The sequence below is a fragment of the Sphaeramia orbicularis genome, chromosome 5, assembly GCF_902148855.1.
Source record: "Sphaeramia orbicularis chromosome 5, fSphaOr1.1, whole genome shotgun sequence".
NCBI lineage: Eukaryota > Metazoa > Chordata > Actinopteri > Kurtiformes > Apogonidae > Sphaeramia > Sphaeramia orbicularis.
In genome coordinates, this window is record NC_043961.1 from 16645203 (window position 1) to 16669000 (window position 23798).

At 35.2% G+C, this 23798-nt stretch overlaps 1 protein-coding gene across 3 annotated transcripts in view; it reads right to left on the bottom strand.

The window, feature by feature from the left end:
• Positions 1-23798, bottom strand: part of LOC115419085 (band 4.1-like protein 1) — a 207135-nt gene that overhangs the window by 43384 nt on the left and 139953 nt on the right. For all 3 annotated transcript variants that reach the window (XM_030133701.1, XM_030133703.1, XM_030133702.1), the window contains exons 4-7: positions 12751-12855; positions 4405-4447; positions 4114-4189; positions 2252-2470 (exon numbers count right to left, since the gene is read on the bottom strand). In XM_030133701.1, the coding sequence (XP_029989561.1) occupies positions 2252-2470; positions 4114-4189; positions 4405-4447; positions 12751-12855 (443 nt within the window). The remainder of the gene's footprint in view (positions 1-2251; positions 2471-4113; positions 4190-4404; positions 4448-12750; positions 12856-23798) is intronic.

Genomic DNA, 23798 nt, shown 5'->3' on the forward strand with positions numbered 1-23798 from the left:
AGTGCTGGAACTAACAATAATTTTAATACTGGATTTATCTGTAGATTATTTTAGTAACTAACTGATTCATTGGATAAACACAAAAGACTCAATTCTCAAAGATTTAACCCAAAGCAAAATAGGCTGCACACAAGTCACAAATGATTACATCCCCAAAATGGCTTTGGGTATAGTTAGCGACCAATGGCCCGCTACCTAGACTTGTTATGGCTAGGGAATAGCCAGCTATAGTCTTCAACCAGCTTTGGTTATAGGCTATCAAACAAGTGTTGTATGTATTAGTTCCAGTCATCGATAGGTAGCGTTAGTCTGGTGGCCTGATGAACAAAGATGGATGAAAACATTATAATTATGATGATAGTATCTAACTAGCTAGCAGGCTAAAGTAATCAAGACATGTAGGCTATCTTAAGTTAGGTTTACATTAAGTTCCTCATGGCCATGGCAGCCCCATTTGCCCAAAATGTAGTGCAGCATTTATGTAACAAAACTTGAATATGGAGAAAAAAATGGCCAAAATGTTTCGGGCAAAAGGGGCTGCTGTGGCTACCGGGAACATAATTTAAACCTAGCTTTAATAATCTGGCCCGGCATCCGAAGCCTCAGCCATGCTACTCTGTGTTTTCCTGTTACACTACGCAGCATGCGGGCATGCCCATACTAATGTGCTCAAGACCCAACGAATCAACTGCCGAATTCATTGCCAGCTCTTTTAAGGATTGATTTGGATTGATTTAATCAATTCGTTGTTGCAGCACTACTCATCAGTCTCAACTAATTTTACAGAAATAAATCTCAACACATTTTAAAAGTTGCACGTGGTTGGGCAGTGAATGTGTGGCTCAGGATCCTGGTTAACTGGTCCTACTGGTCATACTGGACACTGAAACTGCTTATTTTCTGAAATCTCACTTCAAATTTGAGATGGTATGTTTGTTCAAAACCTTTATATTTGGTTTCAAAAGGACGCTTCACACTGACACTTTTAATAAGTGCCATGGCTTCTGAATCTATGAGACACACTGGTTTAATTCCCAGTGGAAGTATGAACAGAAATGAGTCTGTGCATTCCAGATTAAATGTTCTACTTTCCTTGTCTTTTCTCTCCCTTTCTCCGTCTCACTCGTCTTTTCCTCATCTTTCTCTGGTGCAGTCGTCTGTTTCTCTCCCATTGTTTTCTCTACATGTATCGCTATCTTTCTTTTTCTTTCTACCATCTTTTCATGAGTAATTGCCTCTAACTCTCTCATCTGTCTGCACTCACGTGGAATGGCTTTACACGCATGCAATTGGTCTGTGCGTTTCCTCATCCAATAAACCACTACTGTAAAGCTGCATTGGTTAAAATAGAAGCACCCCACCTCTGGCTGTAGGTCCGGGTCCGTATGGGACGGCTTCTAGGTCTGGACCTAGGCCACGGTCCACCTGTTAGTAGTGACCTCTGCACTAAATCAATATGTATCAGACATGGTTTGCTACAGTTTAACCCTTAAAGACCCAAACATCCACTGGCAACCAAAACCATCTACTGACCTAAACTATTTAATACCTGCTAATCCACTGATCCTATCAATCCATGTAAATAATTGGTGTAAAATACAGTTTGTCATCTTTTCATGGTCATCAGAAGCTCCGTAGTTACCGTGGAAACATCATCTTCTACATTGATTCACCAGTAAAACCCATGGAGTTGGATCAATGACAGTGGATGGGCACATGGGGTTTATATTCAGTTAATGATAGATTTTCTTGAAAAAGTAACACTTTCTTCGTTTTTCTCAATTTCTAATATTACAACAATCAACTTCAATTTGAGCTTTAATGAACATCTACCTGATCAGTAAATTAAATTTGGGGAAAAAAAAACAGATTTTCACTGAAAAAATGCCAAATACAGAGGATAATATTATAATAAATGGTGATAACTCACTCAACGGTTAAGTAGAGCAAAAATTTGTTTGGGAACTACCACAAAAGTAGCACTGCCTGTTTATGGGTTAAATTATTGATAGTGCTTTATATGTATGTTCCTAGTTTAGTGATTTATTTATGGTTTTAGAACTGACCTTTATTGTGTTTTATGTATATTTTTAGTGTGGATCAATGGCTGTGATTTCTATTTTGTATACCTTCTCCTGCTACTGTCTGGGCCACTCATCTAATCTCAATGAGCTTTTTTCCTGGTTAAATAAAGGTAAAAAAAAAAAAAAGAAAAAAGAAAAAAGAAAAAAAAAAAGAAACAGTGAAATACTTGTAGTTTCGATGAAGCTCCATCACCCTCTCCTCCAGCTCACGCGTCTGATTGGGTGCAAAGCGAAAATCACTGACGTAGTCGGATCCGTGGTCATCGTGGTCGTAGTCACCCAGTTCGGCTTGGACGGTGTACGAGCCCAGGAGGGCGTGAGTGACGAAGGAGCACGGCAGGCGTCCTGACAGCATGTCGTCCCTCAGCTGCAGACACAGGTAGTATCTGTGACAGCAGACAAAAGGGAGGAGAGGAGGGTGTTGGCAGTCAGACGAGCCTGAGCCAAGGCCAGCTCCAACAAGTATTCAGCAGGTTAATCCATGGCAGTTAGTAGCATTCCACGTCTAATCCTCGAAAAAAAGGAGAGGGATTTGGGTTCTTTTGACACGGGGGCAAATACACCATGAAAACTGTTACAATACTTTTATGTCAACAAACACCTTTTGGAAATAAAAACAGCAAATTATGTGAAGAACATGAAAGTGATTTCTCTGATTAACAGAGAAGCCTCAGAACTACTGATCCTCTAATGCAGGAGTGTCAAACATACGGCCCACGGACCAAAACTGGGCCACCAAATGGTCCAATCTGGCCCACGGGCTGAATTTACAAAGAGCAAAAATTTAAGTAGAAAGTCAAAAAATTGCACCGAGAATATACAGTTCAACATACATAGACAGACTTTGTTATTCCAAATTTACATCAAAAACAAAATTTCAGTGCAATCGGCTCAGGAGGCAACAGCAATAAATAAAACAGGCACTATATATGTAGAACAGAATAAATATACATATAAAAAAAACTATCTGTGAGGTATAAAAAACTATGGCTCAAACTATGGAACACAGTTCAGTGCGATATCAAGTAAAATAATAACATAATTACCTTTAAATCATAACAATTCCAAATTTTTTCCTTGTTTTAATGTGAAAAAAGTAAAATTACATTATGAAAATTTTCATATTTACAATCCTGTCACAATAAAATGTGGATAAGCTAAACAAATAATGAGACTCCTGAAATTTCTTAAGAACAGTAAGTGCAATTTTAACCATATTTTGCCTGTTATAAATGTTTTCTGAATTTGTAGATTGACTGTGGTCTGTTAATAATAATCTGTGTTAATAATAAGCTAGTTTTGTTGAAATAACACCAAAAAAAGATATTTCAGGGTGTTCATGGTTATTCAGGTTATTCATATTTTGACAATGTAATTTAATTTTCATACTAAAACAAAGAGAAAAAATACATTATTATTATTATTATTATTATTAGTAGTAGTAGTAGTAGTAGTAGTTGAAATAGTTGTAGAAATAGTTGTAGTAATAGCAGTAGTAGTAGTAGTAGTAGTTGAAATAGTAGTAGAAATAGTTGTAGTAATAGCAGTAGTAGTAGTAGAAGTAGTAGTAGTAGTAGTAGAAGTAGTAGTAGTAACAGTAGTAACTGAAGTACTAGTAGAAATAGTTGTAATAATAGAGGTAGTAGTAATAGTAGTAGTAGTAGTGGTAGAAATAGTTGTAGTAATAGCAGTAGTAGTAATAGTAGTAGTAGTAGTAGTAGTAGTAGTAGTAGTAGTAGTAGTAGTAGTAGTAGTAGTAGTAGTTGAAGTAGTAGTAGAAATAGTTGTAGTAATAGTAGTAGTAGTTGTAGTAGTAGTAGTAGTTGTAGTAGTAGTAGTGGTGGTAGTAGTAGTAGTAATAGTAATAGTACCATTATTATTATTATTATTATTATTATTATTATTAGTATTATTATTATTATTAGTAGTAGTAGTAGTAGTAGTAGTAGTAGTATTTACAGGTCCTTATGCCTACTGTTTTCCTGGTTGACTTTGACAGCCCTGCTCTAACACCATGTGTGTGTTCTACCTGGTGATATCCTCCATGAGCTGGGACGGATCTGGAGGGTAGAACTTGACAGCAAAGGCAAAGAGCCACGGAGAATCTGAGGAGAGATTACAATGACAAGTGGAAATGAACTAATATGAAGATGTTCCTGTTGATGCTACTTTGTCTGTAGTGGAAAAACAGCATCATCCTGTAATTAGCAGCTATGATGGGATTGCATCTGAGAAGTTACCATGCACGCCAGCACATTGAAAACTCCACTAATGGAAATGAAAATGTTTATCAGCTAAACTCCTTGGATGAGACACTCACTGCGCATCTGCTTCTTGATCTCCTTGGAGGGGTCCAACCAGTTCTGAAAGACAGAAGGCACAATTCACACAGGGCGACTGGAAACATGGCTAATGCACAGCCCGGTGTCACATTTTGCTCTAATTGCCGTCAGTGTTCGTAATGAAAGCCTCTCCATATGGTTAAATAAAGAAAGCCAGCCGCCCCCTGCTAAGCCGCTCTAACATGTAGAGAGCAGATTTAATTCAAGCATCTGTTTCTTGGTTGTGGCGCATCATTCCTGCTGCCAGTTACCTATCTGATCTCATTGCACCCGATCATATAGTGCACCCATCTGGCCACCAGGGGCAACATTTCTGGTTCAGTTGCTTTATCAGTGAGTCTGTTTACATCCACACTAATACTCTGATCATTATCTGAGTTATCAGATTATTATTACCCCACCCTCTAAAAGGGGAGGCAAGGGGTATTGTTTTTGGTTTGGTTTATTTGTTTCTTTATTTGTTTCTTTGTTTGTTAACATTTTAGCAGCAAAACCATTGGTTGAATTTGTACCAAATTGGGTTTATAGATTGCTAGTGATGCAGAATAGCTCTGATTACATCTTGGGAAAAGTAGGTCAAAGTTCAAATTTTTTATGAATTCTTTTACATGTTTTTTTTTCCCCATTTACTTATAATGGGTGAAATTTCAAATGCCTGTAGCAGCAAAACTATTTAATGAATTAATATCAAATTGGGTTTATAGATTGCCAGTGATGTGATTACAATTTGGGAAAAGTAGGTCAAAGTTCAAATTTTTTATGAATTTGTTACACCTTTTTTTCCCCCCATCTACTTATAATGGGCGAAATTTCAAATGTCTGTAGTAGCAAAACTATTGATTGAGTTGATATCAAATTGGGTTTACACATTGCCAGTGACTCAGAAAACATGTCATTATATTTTGAGAAAAGTAGGTCAAAGTTCACTCTTTTTTTTTTTTTTTTTTTTACAAATTTTTCACATCTTTTTTTCCCCCATTTACTTATAATGGGTGAAATTTCACATGTCTGTAGCAGCAAAAGTGTTGGTTGAATTCATACCAAACTGGGTTTATAGATTGCCAGTGATCCAGAATAGATGTGGTTATATTTTGGGAAAAGTAGGTGAAAGTTCAAATTTATTATGTGTTCTTAAAATCTTTTCTTTTCCCCTCCAATTTACTCATAATGGGTGAAACTTTAAATGTCCATAAAAACATCAATTTTGTTTCAGTTTACTTCAAACTTGGCACATATCATGCACACACATGACATCAACTGGATCGATGCCAAAATAAGATACAATACATGTGAGGGGCGGGGTTTATTGTGCCTGGCACCACTTGTTGATCTTATAAACAGAATAATCTGATCTATTTTATCAGATAACAGCAGTAATCTGATTATGAGAAATCGGATTAACACACCTGGGTTTGTCCCAATACTCCGATGTCTTCCTGCATGTATACAGATTAATCTGATTTATTTAGTTCTGGTACGTCTGTGCATGTGTAAAAACCATTAAAATCGTAGAGAACGGAAGTTACGTAGTCAAATGTGAGTTGAAGGCAATAACAGGAAGTTTGATTTTACCATCACTGAGCCCATTAACATGCACATCAATACTCCAATCATTATTCGATTTCTGGAGTTATCAGATTATTCCAGTGATTATGTAAACAAGATAATCTGATAGGCTTAATCCAATAACAGCATTTGTCTGGTTATGAGAAATCGGATTAACACACCTAAATTTCTCCCCAATACTCCGATGTCTTCCCGCGGGGTGTTAAAAAGTCTTAAAAGTCTTGAATTTACAAATCTGCATTTAATACCTTAAAAAAGTCCTTAAAGGGTATTAAATTTGATATGGTAGGTCTTAAGTTATGTTGCCATAAACCTGTTGGTTGTATTGTGCTTAAAAGAGTCTGGGAAATGTCCAAGCTGCAAAGAAAGTTAGTCGACTACTAGGAACCAATTATTGGTAACTTTGCAGCTCATGGTGAGAAATGACTTGGAATGGTAGGGATCAAGGCATTGGAGTAAATACAATTTTTTTTTTCCGAATTCAAGGAGTCAAACATTTTAGTAGTATGGCTGTGAAATGAGCATTAAATTATTTTCTAAGTAGTCATTAAAAAGTCTTGGAGAAACCTGTAGGAACCCTGAGACAGGTTAAACTGATTTATTTCATTCTTTTACATCTGCGCATGTGTAAATGCAATTAAAAATAGCAGAGAACAGAAGTTACGTAGTCAAACGTGAGCGGCAGACAACAGCAACTTTAAGTCTACCATCACTAGTCTGAAAGAAATCCGATAATGCACTGGAGCATCTAAACCAGGGTTTTTCGATTATCGCATTTCTCAAGTGCATGTGAACGTGTCAGGTCTGATTATTACAATTCTCTGAGATTTATGTCCATGTAAACGGGCCCAGTGATGCAGCGCAGTGTGTAACAGGAGCTGTTCAGAGACAAATGCAGAGACTAATTACATATTCCGTGTCAAAATCTCCTGAGAGGATATTATTATGTTTCTATGGCAGTTTGTCATCTATCCCAGACTCTTTTAATTTTATACAGATTCTTATTTAGAACAGTATTAATTTCTTTGATCTCATCTGTAATTCCCCTCTGATGGTCTTGATTTGCGTGTAACCTGAAGTGGATTTCCTCACCAGCCAAGGTACAAATGAATCCTCTAAGAAAAAAAAAAAAAAAAGCTCATAAGAGGAACTTTATTTTTATCTTCAGCACTTATTCATCCCTAAATGACAGAACAGGTCGATTACAGCGACTCCCTAAAGGACAAATATTTGCAGATTTACTGGTCTAGCGCTTCTTTATGGATTATTGCTCCTACATGCAGCAGAACAAATAAGGTCAGAAATAACTGGTGCATTTAGGTGCAACGGTGAAAAGTACGGTTAAGCTTTAGTCCATATCACAGCAAAATGTGTTTTTACTTTGAGAAAACTCCACCTTCAAGTTGTGCTTCATGTCAGTATAAATATTAGGCATTATTACTTTTTAGTCCTGTTCTTTAATTATCAGTACAGCAACTATCCAGACCAGGGGCTTCAAATATAAAACCGCCCCCCTTAAAGGGTCCAAACCGACCCCTGAGGTAAATTTGTGAAATGAAATAATTATACTGAAAAATATTAACAATCATTTTAGTTCCGGTTCCACATACAGATAAGTATGATTTCAAGTAAAATAACAATAACATGATAACCCATAAATAACGACTCCAAATGTTCTTCTTGGTTTAATGTGAAAAAAATATTACATTATGCCTATAAATAATGACAACTCCAAATATTTCTTTTTGTTTCAGTTCAGGTTCCACATACAGACCAAATATCATCTAAAATGAGTTAAACCAGTAAAATACCATCATAATAACGACAACTCTAAATGTTTCTCTTCGTTATTGTATAAAAAAAAATACATTTACAAAAAAAAATTTACATTTATAAACTATCCTTTCACAAAAAATATGAATAACCTGAAATGTCTAAAGAGAAATAAATGTTATTTTACCAATATTCTGCCTGTTCTTAAATGTTTTGTGTAATTGTAGATCCACTGTGATCTGTAAGTTATAATGGACGTGTGTAAATGATAGAGGCAAAATATTGTTAAAATTGTAGTGATTTTACTTAAGAAATTTCAAGTTGTTCATGTTATTCACATTTTTTTAAAGGATACTTTGTAGATGTTCATTTTTTAAACGTAATTTTTTCTTTTTTTCCACTGTAAAACATATAGAAAAGTTTGAAGTTGACATTATTTATAGGTTATTATGTTATTATTTTTTTGGTTTGACCCACTTGGATGTGACCCCTGAACTAAAATGAATCTGACAGCCCTGGTCTAGACCAAGATGAAGAATTAAGTTACATAACGCACACAAAGTTAAACAAAAAATGTAGTTTGATTTGGTTTAATTATTTATTCATATTCACTGAGCTGCTGCAAAGAACTGGGAATGCTTTTTAAGACATGCTGTCAAAAAATAAATTAATTAATAAAAATATGAGGTGACAGTAAACCCATTCCCAGTAGAGTGTAAGTACATAAAGACATCAAACACTGCAGTGGATGGATGGACACACACAGTCACACATTAACAGGTGCTTATACATTCTGTGCTGCATGTTGAGGTGTAGAGAGCTGACTGTGAGCTTAACTAATCTGAATACCACACAGCAGCTGCTTATTCATCCTGACAGTCTTTTTGGCAGCCGGTCTCACATCAGTCAGTACAGAATCAAGAGCATGAAAGGTTGATCCAGCAAACGGCGTTCCTGTGGCTATGCTGGCCAGGCATTTTTAGAATATACACACATACTTATGCACACACAGGCACAAACACACACACACTCCTCTAGTGTTTAATCAGGCTGCTAAAGACTTTAATGAGCCGCAGGCATTTATCGTCCCCCTGAATCTATCTTATATCAACCAAGGCCAAAGAGCACTCAATTAGTAAGACGCTCTGTGCTCATTCGCTTTTCTCCGCAGAAAAAACAGGAATAACTTTTAATCACTGTCGACTGGTCGGGCGTCGCTTTGGTTTTGACAACCTTCGCTCATGGAGCGATCACGTGGAATGAATGTTCTCCTGTAGAGCTGAGATTAAATGCTTGTTCCCCAAACGGAGACGCAAAAAGGGCATCTGAAATGACATTTCAGTTCCCAGGCTCGTTTGGTCTCCAATCACAGATGACCCCGGAGGAAAGGCTCAAGCTGCACTCGGATAAGCTTTTATTTGATGAGGTCGTCGCACTGATCAAAGCCGCAGACTTACCTACATGCACAAACCGAGACAAACGTCTGACCTTCATGCCTGCACTGTAAAATACAACTGTTACAATCACGTATTATTCTGTGTTAGAACAACAACTGATTACTTGACTTGTTGTGATAAAACAAAAATACAAGTTAGAAATGTCTCAACTCTGAACCCATAAAGACCCAAACAGCCACTGGTGACCAAAACCATCTACTGATGTAAAATATTTAATACCTGTTGATCCACTAATCCTATCAATACATGTAAATAATTGGTGTAAAATACAGTTTGTCATCTTTTAATGGTCATCAGATATGACCCATTTGGACGTTCAGAGGCTCTGTAGTTACCATGGAAACACTGTCATCTTCTACAACATTGATAAGGAGTTGGATGAATGACAGTGTATGGACACACTGGGTTTATGTTCAGTTAATGACAGATTTTACTGAAAAAAGTCACTTTTTCTTCAGTTTTCTCTGTTTTGATATGATAACCTTTGAATTTACTCTGAGGTTTCATGAACATCTGTATGATCAGTGAATTCAATATAGAAAAATGCATGATTTACACTGGAAAAATTTCAAAATAAAGAGGATAATATTACAATAAATGGTGAGAAATCACTTGCAATAGGTTAGGCCAAAATATAGAGAAATAATTTATTTGTGAACTGCCACAAAAGTAGCACTAGGTCTTTATAGGTTAACTTGAACATCCTTGTCGAACTAACTCAGTAAATTATATTGACTAAACTTCAGTGCAGTTCAGAATAGTGGGCGGAGTTAAGCCCTGTGTCATCATGTTTTGGTGACGTAAACATCCAAATGCATCACAGACAATTGACAGGTGCCTTTTCTGGTTGCAAACTTATCGTTGCTTTTTTGTGCTTTGTTTCAAAGCTGGGAATACATTTTATAATGAACACTATGCATTAATTTTGTTTAAGAACGTGCCTCAACTGTATGCACTTCCACTGTTTGAAATTACAGAAGCAAAAAAGATTTTCAACTTTGTATTTTTTGAACTGAAATTGCTGAAGAAGAAGAAGAAGATATTGTAGTTATTATATTATTATACTGCTGTTATGATCAACTAGGTCTTGGTTTAGCTTTTAAATGATTAGGTGAGAGCGATTTGTAAAGAAATAAAAAAATAATAAATAAATAAACAGCGAGAAATAAAGGTAGAAGACTATACCTTGCAGGTAATCAAGACAATGGTTCAGTGGTAAGTACAATTGCCTCATAATAAGAAAGTCAGGGGGTCGATTTCAACACCAGCCAGTTAACCAAACTAGAAAACTAGTGTCTACACATTTAAATTTTTAATTCAGCTTAATTAAATTTTTAAGCTCAAACAACTACCCTAATAGTTCAACTAACTAACAAATCTGTATCCAAAAACAAAGACAGAGGTACACACAACAGAGGGTATTTCACTGAGACAACATGATGTATGTTAACAGAATCAGTTGCGTTTGTTCATTTGACATAAAAACTTAAGACAACCCTCTCACTAATATCTTGAAGTTGAAACAACGTGTTATATTTTACAGTGTGTTGACCTCCTGAACACCACAGATGTCCTGCCCACAAGGGTCAAAACCATTTTGGATCTGAAGCCTCAGACGTGTCAAGTCCCAACCCATGAGCTGACAAAGCACGCATAAGCTGATGATAGCGACAGCGGATATGCTCCAGATGTTAAAAGAGACGAGCTCTTGTCATCTTTTCTATCTTCAAAAGGCGGAGGTTCCTCTGTAGTATGTTGTGCAACCACATACCTGCCCTTAGGGAGGCTCACATCCGTCAAACCCCCAAAAGCTACATCTAACAACAGAGCTCAGCTAGACTAGCACCAGCCCAGTGCCATTTAAAATGATTATATGATAATAAGCCAACAAACATCAGAGGGAGAAAGAACCGCTGCTTGAAATGTCAAAACGATTTGTGGGCTGAGTTTAATGTATGAACATTTACAAGGTATGGTTAAGAGGATAGAACCAACGTTAAATGGTTTGATTCAGCAAAAAAAAAAAAAAAATTACTTAACTGTTTTATATTGGGAACTCCTAACAGTTCTAAAAAAGGAAATATTTTCTTTTCAATAACTAGAGTAGGTCTACGGTTTATCCACAAAAACCTATTGTTACTTTAATCTCTCATATTAAATTGAAGGTAATTCACTAAGACAGAAAAAAACAACAAAAAAGGAAAAGAAAAAAAAAATGGACGGACACAACTTAGCTATGGACATAAGAAAAACTATACTCAATAAAACCACAGCATCAAAAATGCATTTTACTAACAGTACATTACATAATCTTACTTTTTAGATAGCTTAGTATAAACCTGTCTAACATTAGCCTTTAGCATCAAAATACACACAAAAATTAAGTTACTGAAGACATAATTTCCAATTTTTTTAGATGTAACTGATAAAATTTGACTGTCCACAACCAACATTCAATACCTCACTACAAACTAAAAAACTATGCATTTGAGACAAAAATATGTATACTTTAAATATTTTCTTAAGTTAGCTTAGTTTAAGCTAATTTAACATTAGCCTGTTTACCCTCTAACATCATACTACACAAATAACATTAAATACTGAAGTCAGTGTATTTCTGTTGTTATTTGGATTAATAAACTATGACTCTTTGCCTATAATGCACTCCATAGCTAATTACAAACAGAAAAAATGTGCATTTGAGTTAGAAAGGACCCCCCCCCCCCCATTTTTAGTTAGCTTAGTTTAAGTTAATATAGCATTAGCCTGTTTACCCTCTAGCATAATTCCATACAAAAAAGATAAATTTCTGAAGCCAATATTGTTTTTTAATAATTGTTTAGATGTACCTGATAAACTATGACTCTACATTAACATTAGCTTGTTTAGATTCTAACATATCAGACAAATAAAATAAAGTTACTGAAGGCAACACTGAACATCTAAAAAGATGTAGGCTGTTTTTAGTTAGCTTAGAGATGTGTATGCTAAAGTAGACATTAGACTGCAGCATACCAAACAAAATTAAGTTACTGAAGTCAATATTTTTAATTATTTAGCCGTAAATCATAAACTGTGACTCTGCACTAAGACTCAACATTATGAGCTAGTTAGCTAACAGCTACTTCACAACAACGTAGTTACTATGGGGTTACTGATGTTCAACTTTTATCTATTTATCTGATAATCTGTGACTTTTGAATTGATTCTGATTAGATAAAGTCTACCTATGAAGAAATGTTACCAAACTAAAATTAAAAGAGGCATCATGCATGCAGTAAGGTGTGATATGGATGAGGTATTTTTCAGTACTTTTCGGAGGGTGCACAAGTATTTTCAGTTGCTTCTTGTCCACACTCTGACTGAGCACGAAAATTTCCATTTTCCATTCATCTTTGAATGATGGATGGTGCACCCCTGAGAGCGCCAGCCCAGCCAACAAGTGAAAGGAATACTAATTTGTCTGTGAGAAACGTGTTTATGCAGTGAAATGTCCGGCTAAGTTACCGCGCCACATAATTCACTGACCTTCTGGGTGTCAGTGTCAGCAAAGGTCAGACCGAAGTAGTCCTTCTCCAGCAGGTTGAGGTGTTCACAGACCATGTCCATCAGGGTCTGTCCTTTAGAGTGTTTCTGCAAAGAGGTACAACACAGGAATAGCAAAAGGTCATCCCAAACAACTCAGAGGAAAGGAAAAAACTTCTGAATAGTACCATGTCAGTAGCCTCATAGCATAACTGCCTAACTCATAGAAATTGGACAAAAGTATGTGGACACATTGATTTCAGGTATTTCTTTTCTAACAGGGGTCTGTGATACAAAACAATAATGACGAATATCATAATATAGTTTTATATTGGGATAAGTATGGTATTGATTATTAATATTGATGTTTCTTTGTCAAATCATCATGAACAGGACATCTTACAGCTGTAGACATGATGTGTCCCAATATTTTTGTCCATATAGTTTATAAACATCAATATTTACTTAAAGTTTAATGGGAGATTTTTCTTCCTCAGTGAGATGTGAAGAAAGTAGATGGTTAGTTGGGGTAAAATTATTTAGTCAGAGAAAATTATTTTAGGAATTTAGAGGTAGAACATTTAAAATCCTGGTCATGGATAAAAAATTAAAAAAAAAAAAAAAATGTTGAGAGAAATTAAGTCAAAACCATCTCTGAGGCATTTTCAAAGCAAATACAACCATTCAAGCCAAACTAACTTATAGTTAACTTATAGTTATCCCAATATAAAACTCTATTATGACATTAGTCAATATTGTTTTGTATCCCAGACCCCCGTTAGAAAAGAAACACCTGAATTCAGTGTGTCCACATACTTTTGTCCATTTGTGTATGACGTAAACCAGTGTTCTCAAAGTTTTTACAGTGGAGTACCCCCTGAAAAGTACCTCCAACTCTTGCTTCAGCATTTTTTATTGAAAATTAGGCAAAAATGTGTTCCTGTGCCAAAGGTGTGAACAAACAACATATATTAAACTGTAATATATAAAAAATAACACATTTTATAAGCAAATTTTGTGTGTAAAATATAAACTGAAAAGTACCCTCTTTCATTGCTAAGAAAAATAAATAAATTGGTCATTAATTAATAAATGAACCTTTCATCAACAAAAAAACAATTACTTAGCTACTCAGATAAACTCATTTTGAATAATATAAAATAGAAATGTTCTTACAGTGTTACCGAAGCTTAAACAAGATGATTGAAAATAAAAGTATTACATGAATGTATTTATTGTGTTTGATATTTCAGCATTCATTCTCAATATTTATTTTGCATTCGGTACATGATGACATATTTTATGTATTTTTCCCAAAAAATTTCAAGTACCCCCTGGGCTTCTTCCAAGTACCCCTGGGGGTACGCGTACCCCACTTTGGGAACCCCTGACTTGCATGACATGTGAACCAGAATCCAGCATAACTCACTTTTACTGGGAAACATTTTGCCTCTCCAACATCAGACCACATTAAACAGCTGTTGTTGTCAATATTACTTTCCTATTCTCTGGTTCTACACACAATAAAGCAGCTCAGCCATTTGGTGTTTTGTCACAGAGTGTGCATCAAATACTTGACAGAGAAAATGGACTGTGAATTGCTGGGGGAGATAGTTCTTTGTACCATGGGCAGGGAATCATTCAGATATTGACAGAGTTAAAGATGAACATTTCAGGAAAATGATCTTTCACATCCAACAGGCAAGCTCAAGTTTTTTTTTAACATTTAGAGCTGGATCTTTTTTTTTTGTTTTGTTTTTTTTGTTTTTTTTTTTTTTTTACACAGGTTCCTCATATTGGCAGAGAATCTTCAACCCATTAAGACAGAGTGCTATTTTTGTGTCAGTTCCCAAATGTTTTTTTTTTCTCTATTTTGAACTTTTCTTAAATGATTTCCCACCATTTATTCTAATATTATGCTAAGTATTTTGCATTCTTAAGTGAAAATCAGGTATTTTCCTGTATTTAATTTGCTGATCATGTAGATGGTTCTAAAAGCTCAAATTGAAGTCAAGGGTTATTATATTGAAAACAGAGAAAAAGGAAGAAAAAGTGACATTTTCAGTCAAATATATCCTTAACTGAATATAAAAACAAGTGTCTCCACCCACTGTCATTGATCCAACTACAGTTTTTCCTGTTATGATGCAAACAAGAGAAATCTATACTATTAGAGCTCAGGTTGAAAACATTTTTCTAATCACACACATATGATTAAACTCTACGACTACACTCTTTTTAATATATAATTATTTTTATCCTTTAAGCACTTTTTTAATTACACCTAGTGCATGAATGTAGTGGATTTTAATGTTAGAAATCCTACAATAGCTTCCTTTAGACACCAAGTTTTTAAAGACTTTCTGCTTCATTAGTCACTTTTCCACTGACCCTCAAAATGCACAAATAAAACTCTAGTTTTTTGATTAAATTTTTGTGCTGGCAAGAGGTGGTTTTTCGGGCGTAGCGCAATTGGTATATCATGCAAAACTGCAATGGAAAGACCTTTTTCCATAACTAGAGTAACATGAATAAACAAAAAAAAGGATGCTGACGGACCTTACAACAACCATAGAAGAACAGTTTTAAAAGAAACATGGCGCGGTATGTGCGGACACACCAGGAAACCGAATAATTTTTTAATTTAGTATGAGATAGAGGGGTAATATATAATAATAATGAATATATCTATAAATCAACACCATCTTTATGTTCGTTGCCATGTTTATGGAATGACTTCTCATGTCATCTTGCAATAATAAATAAACAAATCATCGCATTTGTGATTTAATGGAAAAACCAACATTACGCACTTCTGTTTTTTCGACATTTAGTAACTATCGGTAAAGTTTTGTGCACATGTCAAATGGAAAAGCAACTATTGTCTGGTTTAAAACATTAGTTATACAAGTAATGCAATCTAATAAGTAAGTAATAATACAGGGATAATAAGTAAGTGATAAGTATAATGCAGGGATGGGGGTGTTAAGCTCATTTTGGTTCAGGGGATTAGATGTCAAAAATAGCATAATAACCTATAAATAATAACTCCAAAATTTTCTTTGTTTTAGTCCAAATAACTAGTTTTAACAATATTACGCCTCAGCTTCTCATTTATACATGTGCATTACAAATGACACATCACAGTGGATCTACAAATGCACAAAACATTTAGGAACAAGCACATTGCTAAAATTCCACTTATTTTTCTCAAGAAATTTCAGCTTGTTCATAGTTGCTTGGATTATTTTCATTTTTTTGTGTGAAGGATAGGTTGTAAATGTAAACATTTTCACATTTTCATCATGTAATTTACTTTATTCACCCTAAAACAAAACCAAACAAAAAAAAAAAGAAAACTTTGAAGATGTCATCATTTATTGATTGTTATGCTATTATTTGACTGATCTGATCCACTTGAGATAAAATTGGGCTGTATGTGGACCCTGGACTGTTAATATTTTCAGTGTAATTTTTAAGAAAGGAGAGAAAGAAAGAGAAAAAGAATTTAATAAGTTATTTTACTTTGATGAAGCATATGTGTTAATAATGTATAACATTTACCACTTTATAAGCCGATTTCCCAACACTGATAAAAAGATGGAGAGGGAGTGGGAACTGAGGAATATCTTATTTAGGCTGTTTTTGTATTTTATGCTCTTCAGATCAAGAACATCAGTATTTTAATAATATTTTCTGTGTCTCTTCCTGCAGTTAAATTGGACTATTCAGTTGCAGTTTAAGAAAACAGCTCCATCAGAGAGCTGTCTTTTTTATTTCAGAGATAAACACTAAATAATAAGACCAACTGAGCTCAATAAAGTGGTGTTACATGTAGAGGCAATAACCTGGTGCGATGTGTCGCCTTAACACATGCCTATTATAGCTGCACACACACATGGAGTCTCATCCCCTGGAGCCCACTTTGTGAAGTGACAGGACGATGGAGCAAACCGTTGCCAGGGAAACAGATGCAGTATTATCCCTCTCATGTCTTGTTTCTTAATATCTCAAGGCTAGGACTTGAGAGAGTGTTCCACCTTTGCCTTATTATGGGCAAAAGAATGTTAGATGAAGAAGAGGAAGGACACTTGGATAGTCCTTCTGAGTCCACAACTTATCACACTTATACCTGTCCAACGCAGTATTTATTCAACATCTATGCAAATACAAATGCAGATATGCACAATGTTCATAGTGCTAATATACATAGATATACATACTGTTAAAACATTGTTAATACTGTTAATATTGTGTGCATTCATATTTTATGTCTATTTTATTTCATTCTACTTTCAATTCTATTCTTATTTTACATTTTAAAATTTATATTCTATTTTCTTATTTTACTTTTATTTTATTTATTTATTTTTTGTAATTTTATACTAGCTCTTTTCTTATTTTCTGACGTATTGGGTGTTTTATAAATATTGTTGTACTGACTGGAGTAGCGCCTCTATTCTAGATTCTTCTATTCGATTCGACTCGATTCGACTCGATTCGATTCGATTTTGTTCGATTTTATTCTATTCTATTGTGTTCAGTTCTATTTTCTTCAATTCTATTCTATTCTGTTCAATTTTCTTCTACTCTATTCTGTTTGATTCTATTTTGTTCAATTCTATTTTTTTCTGTTCTATTGTATTCTGTTCTGTTTCACTCTGTTCTATTTTCTTCTGTTCGATTTTAGTCTGTTCTATTCTCTACTCTGTTCTGTTTTATTCTACTCTGTTCTATTTTCTTCTGTTCTATTCTATTTTGTCTGATTCTATTTTCTTCTATTCTATTCTGTTCTATTCTATTCTGTTCTATTCTGTTCTGTTCTGTTCTATTCTATTCTATTCTATTCTACTCTACTCTATTCTACTCTATTCAGCGGTAACACTCTTTAAAACTGGAACAGGCTGTGTGTTATCAGAAGACACTCACAAAATCAACATGTGCAGTTTTAATAATCCATGAGCATCTATTCCTCTGGAGCCATTAAATACCCGACTACAGGATCAGAATCAGAGCTTTTATAAACTCCCATCTACAAAAGGCCCAAAATATTGTAGATGTAGGGTCAGAGGCCAACACTAAATATTGATGTTGTGTGAAATTTTATTACTTGTGTAGGTTGAATTCTCTGGTGCTGATGAAAAATGCAACAATGTGAGTCAACACTGTCAAATGTGTGATCTAGTTTTATACCAGAAGCTTCAAATGATCACATTAGGAAGAACATTTCTGTAATATTGTCTAGAAATCCAGTATTGTATTTCTGTCTTTTGTATGGGGCAAGAGTTTCACAGCTTTATCTCAAAAACTAAACCATCTACAAAAGTAAAACCTTGACTTTACAGCAATTTCTGACTGTCTGAGGTTCACAATATCTGTTTTTCCAAAATGGCTACTACACCAACCACTAAAGTTTATGGAAACAAGAAAAGTTACATACCGTCGCTGTTGGCGGAAACCTCATAAGTCCATTTTTGTTTTTTTGTTGTTTTGTTTTTTTGTCATAAAAGGATTTTATTGTCTTTTGAGTATGTACAATCTAAGTCTTAAGACTGTATGTTGAATGTCTATGTCTCCAATAAATAATATATGTACATATATTTTTTTAAAGGATTCTATTGGTCAGTTTTCATATTGGTCTGATAGTTTTAGAAATATTTAACCAATGAAAAGTGCTGAAAACAGCTTGTGACTACATCTCTTCACTCCATTCATTTATTTAGAATATACATCGTTTTTCCAGTTTCCTGAAAAATAACCATTTTGGACATAAGAGGTTTCCGCCTGACAACAACAATATTAACCCATAAAGACCCAAACAGCCACAACTGACCAGAATCATCTACTGATGTAAACTGTTTAATACCTGTTGATCCACTAATCCTATCAATACATGTAAATAATTGGTGTAAAATACAGTTTGTCATCTTTTCATGGTCATCAGATATGACCCATCTGGATGTTCAGAGGCTCCGTAGTTACCATGGCAACACCGTCATCTTCTACAACACTGATTCACCAGTAAAACCCATGGAGTTGGATCAGTGACAGTGGATGGACACACTGGGTTTATGTTCAGTTTAGGATATACTTTACTGAAAAAGTTACTTTTTCTTCAGTTTTCTCTGTTTTTGATACAATAACGGTCAACTTTAATATGAGCTTTTATGAACATCTATATGATTAGGACAGTAAATATTGGAAAATATCTGATTTTCACTGGAAAAATGTAAAATACAGGGGATTATTTTGTAATAAATGGTGATAAATCACTTAGGAAATGTTAAATATAGAGAAAAAATCATTTGGGAACTGCCACAAAAGTAGCACTTTATGGGTCAAAATCATCAAGATACTTTGTTTTTAAAGGTATAAATCTGTTTTTTTTTAAGAGTTAAACCTATAGTTGGAGGTGTTTTATTTATTTATTTTACATGGAGTCATTTTTAACTTCGAGGCCAAAAGTAAAGGGAATGACTCCAATGGATTTTTTGCTTAAATGTCATTTGTTTGTCAATAAGTCTTTGAAATCTACATAGAAATCTACAACTTCAGAATTTTTTTTGTTGTTGCAATTTTTGCAAAAACTAAACTTGTGTCGTTCCTAAAACTTTTGGATACGATTGTCCAACACCATGTCCACCATGGAGGACTCTGGATCCTTGGTGGACACGGGGACTCACTAAGTTTCTGTTTTCATACAAAATACAAGGATCTTACTCACTAAGTGCATGAGGTTAGATTGTTTAGACACAAACTGTACTAAAGGGCCATTATATTTGGACACATAAGATAAATAAAAGAAATAAATGTTAAATTAAAAGCTTCACTACTTGGGTTAAATGTGGACTTTTTCCCCACTTTTTTGTCAGATGAGACATTATTACTCAGAGTTGGTCACCATTCAACGATGGCAAAACAGTCAAAACCTTTTGGAAAGATGACCAATAGAGCAGAGATTAAAAAGAAAGACATTAAATAGACATGTGGAGTTTAAGCCTGATAGTTTTCCAGTTGTGTTAATATATGTTGGATTATTGTAGCGCCACCTAGGGGTGCAGTATCCCAAGTGTTAAGGTCTTGGTAGTGGGAGTAATATATGACCCATACCCCAGGTATTGTGGCTGCATGAAAACAACACAGGAACAATACAATACAAATACAATATCCTGTAGGTCAGAATATCAATATTAAAGTATAATTTTCTTTCTGTTGTTGTACTAAAAGTATATGGAAAGAAAATAATAAACAGGAAAGAGAAAAGAGAGAGAGCTAAAATGGTTACATACTTTAATTTAATAAAAAAGCTTAAAAGTGCTTTTTTATGCTACCGGCTGTAAAACACAGATTATATGGAACAAATAAATGTGAACTTGTCCATTGCTGTTCCAAGGCTAAATGAAAGGCAGCATGGGTCAAAGCTCCCGTGCAGACCCCAGACTCTGGAGCTTTGATCGAAATACCACCTGAACACAAACAGCAGACGTTAACATCGACTCTCAGCAGTTTCTAAATCTAGGGAACATACATGAAAGACTCATTTTCTCCTGGAATAGCCTTGTTCTACACAGGCCTGTCAGGCTGGACCATGCATAGAGAGGCAGATAACACCCCAGTGAGCACAGCAGAGGGTTGGGGGAGTAGGGGGGGTGCTTCATCCTGGGGAGTCTAATCCACACATCCATGACATGAGACTTGATTAACCTGCAAATGCAGCAGCTCCTCTGGGGACAGCTTCACCTAACGCTGTTATTACAGCTCCTGGAGCATGAGGTGTTTGTGTTTGTGTGTGTGTGTGTGTGTGTGTGTGTGTGTTTGTGTGTGTGTGTGTGTGTGTGTGTGTGTGTGTGTGTGTGTGGGGTAAGAAGCTGCATCCTGACAATTAAACACACGAACCAACATCAAGCCTGTTTATGATCCCGAGTCTCATTCACCAAATAGTATTTTAACTAGGGATGTCAAAATTAACACGTTAACACAAAGGAATCCATCATCATGATTAATCTGATTAAAAAATTTTAACGCCATTAACCCATCTGTGGTGTAGAATGACTCTGAATGTCTCTGCCAACACATTTGGGGCAGTTTGTCCAAGTAGAGTTAGCGTCACGCATGAACAAACGGGCAGTTGATCCGGTAGTGACAGGCAGCAGAACCAACCCATAAAGATGGAAAACACTAAACAGCACGTTGGGCCTCTGGATGGAAATGGGTGCTTCTATGAAACTGGTCCTAAAAACAGGACATGGGGGCTAAAAATTCAAACCGGATGTAGACTAATGTTAGGAAGCAAGTTTGGAGGCACGTTGGGTCTATTTTAAAAATAAATATTTACTGAGATAAAAGAGAAACTATTTTTCAGATATAACACATTTTATTTATTTATTTTTTTTAAATAAGAAAATCTGCATGTAACACGGTAAAAAGGACACGAAAATTATGCGCTACTATTTTTTTGAATATCTTTTTATCCTCTCAAAGGTACATTTTGGGAATCAAACTAATTATGCAAGGCAGAGTGTTTCACAAAAATCACCGCTGTTGACAAATCACTAATGATTTATTTGTGTTTAAATGGGCAGGTTCTGCATGTAATGTGGACACGATGGGTTACACATGAAACCTGGAATGAGACCGAGATTCATGAAAAACCTGCATGTCTGGATTAGAAAAACCACTAGGATTATCACATTTAATGCAGTGTCTTTATTTATAGCACTATATAAGACCATTTACAGCCATGTTTTCTGATCAAATGCACTGACACCTAGGTAGCTTTTCATGTTCCAATGTTGGTCCTATTTTTGGCCCCAATATTTTATCAAAAATTCATTAATTTTGGGATGGCTCAGAGCAAGAGGATTTTTTTTTTTTGCATTTATCTGAGGTCATCATTAGGTACATCCTGGGGAGAAATATGTCTAAATTTCTCTTTTGTTATTGAATGATGATGATTTATCACCATTTATTATAATATTATCTTCTGTATTTTGCGTTTTTCAAAGTAAATCCTTTATTTTTCTATATTTAATTCACTGATCATGCAGATGTTCATAAAAGCTCAGAGTAAATTCAAAAGTTATTATATCAATAACAGAGAAAACTGAAGAAAAAGTGACTTTTCCAGCAAAAATATCAATAACTGAACATAAAAACAAGTGTCTCCATCCACAGTGATTGATCCAACAGTTGTACTTGTTATTGCTGACAATAAAGTTCTATTCTATTCTATTGTAGATGTTCATAAAAGCTCAGAGTGAAGTCAAGGCTATTATATCAGTAGAGAAAAGTGACATTTTCAGAAAAAAAAAAATAATAAAAAAAAAATCTACAACTACTGTGATTGATCCAACTCCATGGGTTTTACTGGTGAATCAATGTTGTAGAAGATGACAGTGTTTCCACGGCAACTATGGAGCCTCTGAACGTCTAAATGGTCATATCTGATGACCACGAAAAGATGACAAACTGCATTTTACACCAATTATTCACATGTACTGATAGGATTAATGGCTCAACAGGTATTAAACAGTTTAGCTCAGTAGATGCTTTTGGTGGATGGTGGATGTTTGGGTCTTTATGGGTTAAAAGCATGAGTATGAATCTCTTTAGCTGTGACTGGCAGAGCTGTGAGATCTGCACAAAAGCTCATATAATATTATTACAAACTATTGTTGCAGTGTGAAAAAGGCCCACAGGTATTTCTGTTTTCACAATGCTGATAGAGGTTGATGCTAGTGTATTCTTACCACACACACACACACACACACACACACACACACAGCTTTTCACTTTTGTGCACAAATATCCTAAGGGTTGGCTTATAATAACATTGCTCTTCTATTTTCTCCTTGGTTGCACCTGGGCTGGAACCATGTAATAACTATAGATTTCCTAACACCCTGTTAGCGGGCCGGGCCCAGCTGAAGGCTTTTATTGGGCAAAAGGGACATCCTGTGGCCAATTAGACAAGTTAAGTAGCCTAGTTTTGGCACTTCTGCCTCCGTGCTATCCATCCGATCCACTGGAGCAGAAAGCCGTCCAATTCCCACATCAAAGTTGTCTTTAATTTGCCGAACTTTATCATCTATCTTAGCTTTCAGCTTCGGTTTGCAGCGTGAAGTCACTCAAGACGTTCCGCTTTACGCTCCAAACGTTTTGTCATGGGAAATATATGCACCACATTAATCTGTGATTGAAGTGTCTCTAACGCAACACAGTGTGACCTGAGTTCTGCCCAGATAACACTTTCTTCTTTTTTTTGTCATTGGATTATAACAAATATCAGACTGGTTTAAGTAGAGACTATTATTAACTCTAGTTACTCAGAGCCCGTCAACATATTCTATACAGTGGCCGATCTGGAAAAAATGGAAGGGGGAGGTTCTAGATCCTGGACTTCATCGTTGTCAATACAGGGGGGAAAAAGGGGGGTGTTTTTAAAATCCACATCCTGACCCTGAGTAGGGGTGTAAGAAAATACCGGTTCTGCAATATATCGCGATATTTCATTTCACAATACTGAATCGATATTAAAAAGTAGTGTATCGATATTTTTAGGTATTTATTCAAATGCAGATATGGTGGAGGTTCATTTATGTTGCTTTGTTTATATTTTATTTATTATCATTTAACACTCTTTTATTAAACAATGTTAGTTCTTTTGTTGGAATTGCACAAGAATAATGTTACGATGTCGTTATGAACTAATAAAATATGAACATTCGAACAGGATCTTAAACTGTGATGTCTGTTAAGTTTTAACAGGAAAATTTTGTGATATAGCATTAGATCCTGTTGGGATCAAATAAAAATATGTTTAGTATTTGTGCATATTTCTGGTGTAATTCAATTCTTCAAGGAAATAATCATTTAAAAAAAAGAAAAAAAAAAAAAACATTGCTTTTTAAAAAATATCGTGATATATCGTATTGTGATCCTAGTTTTGTGATTTGTATCGTATCGCCAGATTCTTGTCAATACACAGCCCTAACCCTGCGGGGCAACATCCCAGTCCCCCAGCATGGATATTTGTGGTGTATTCACGCATG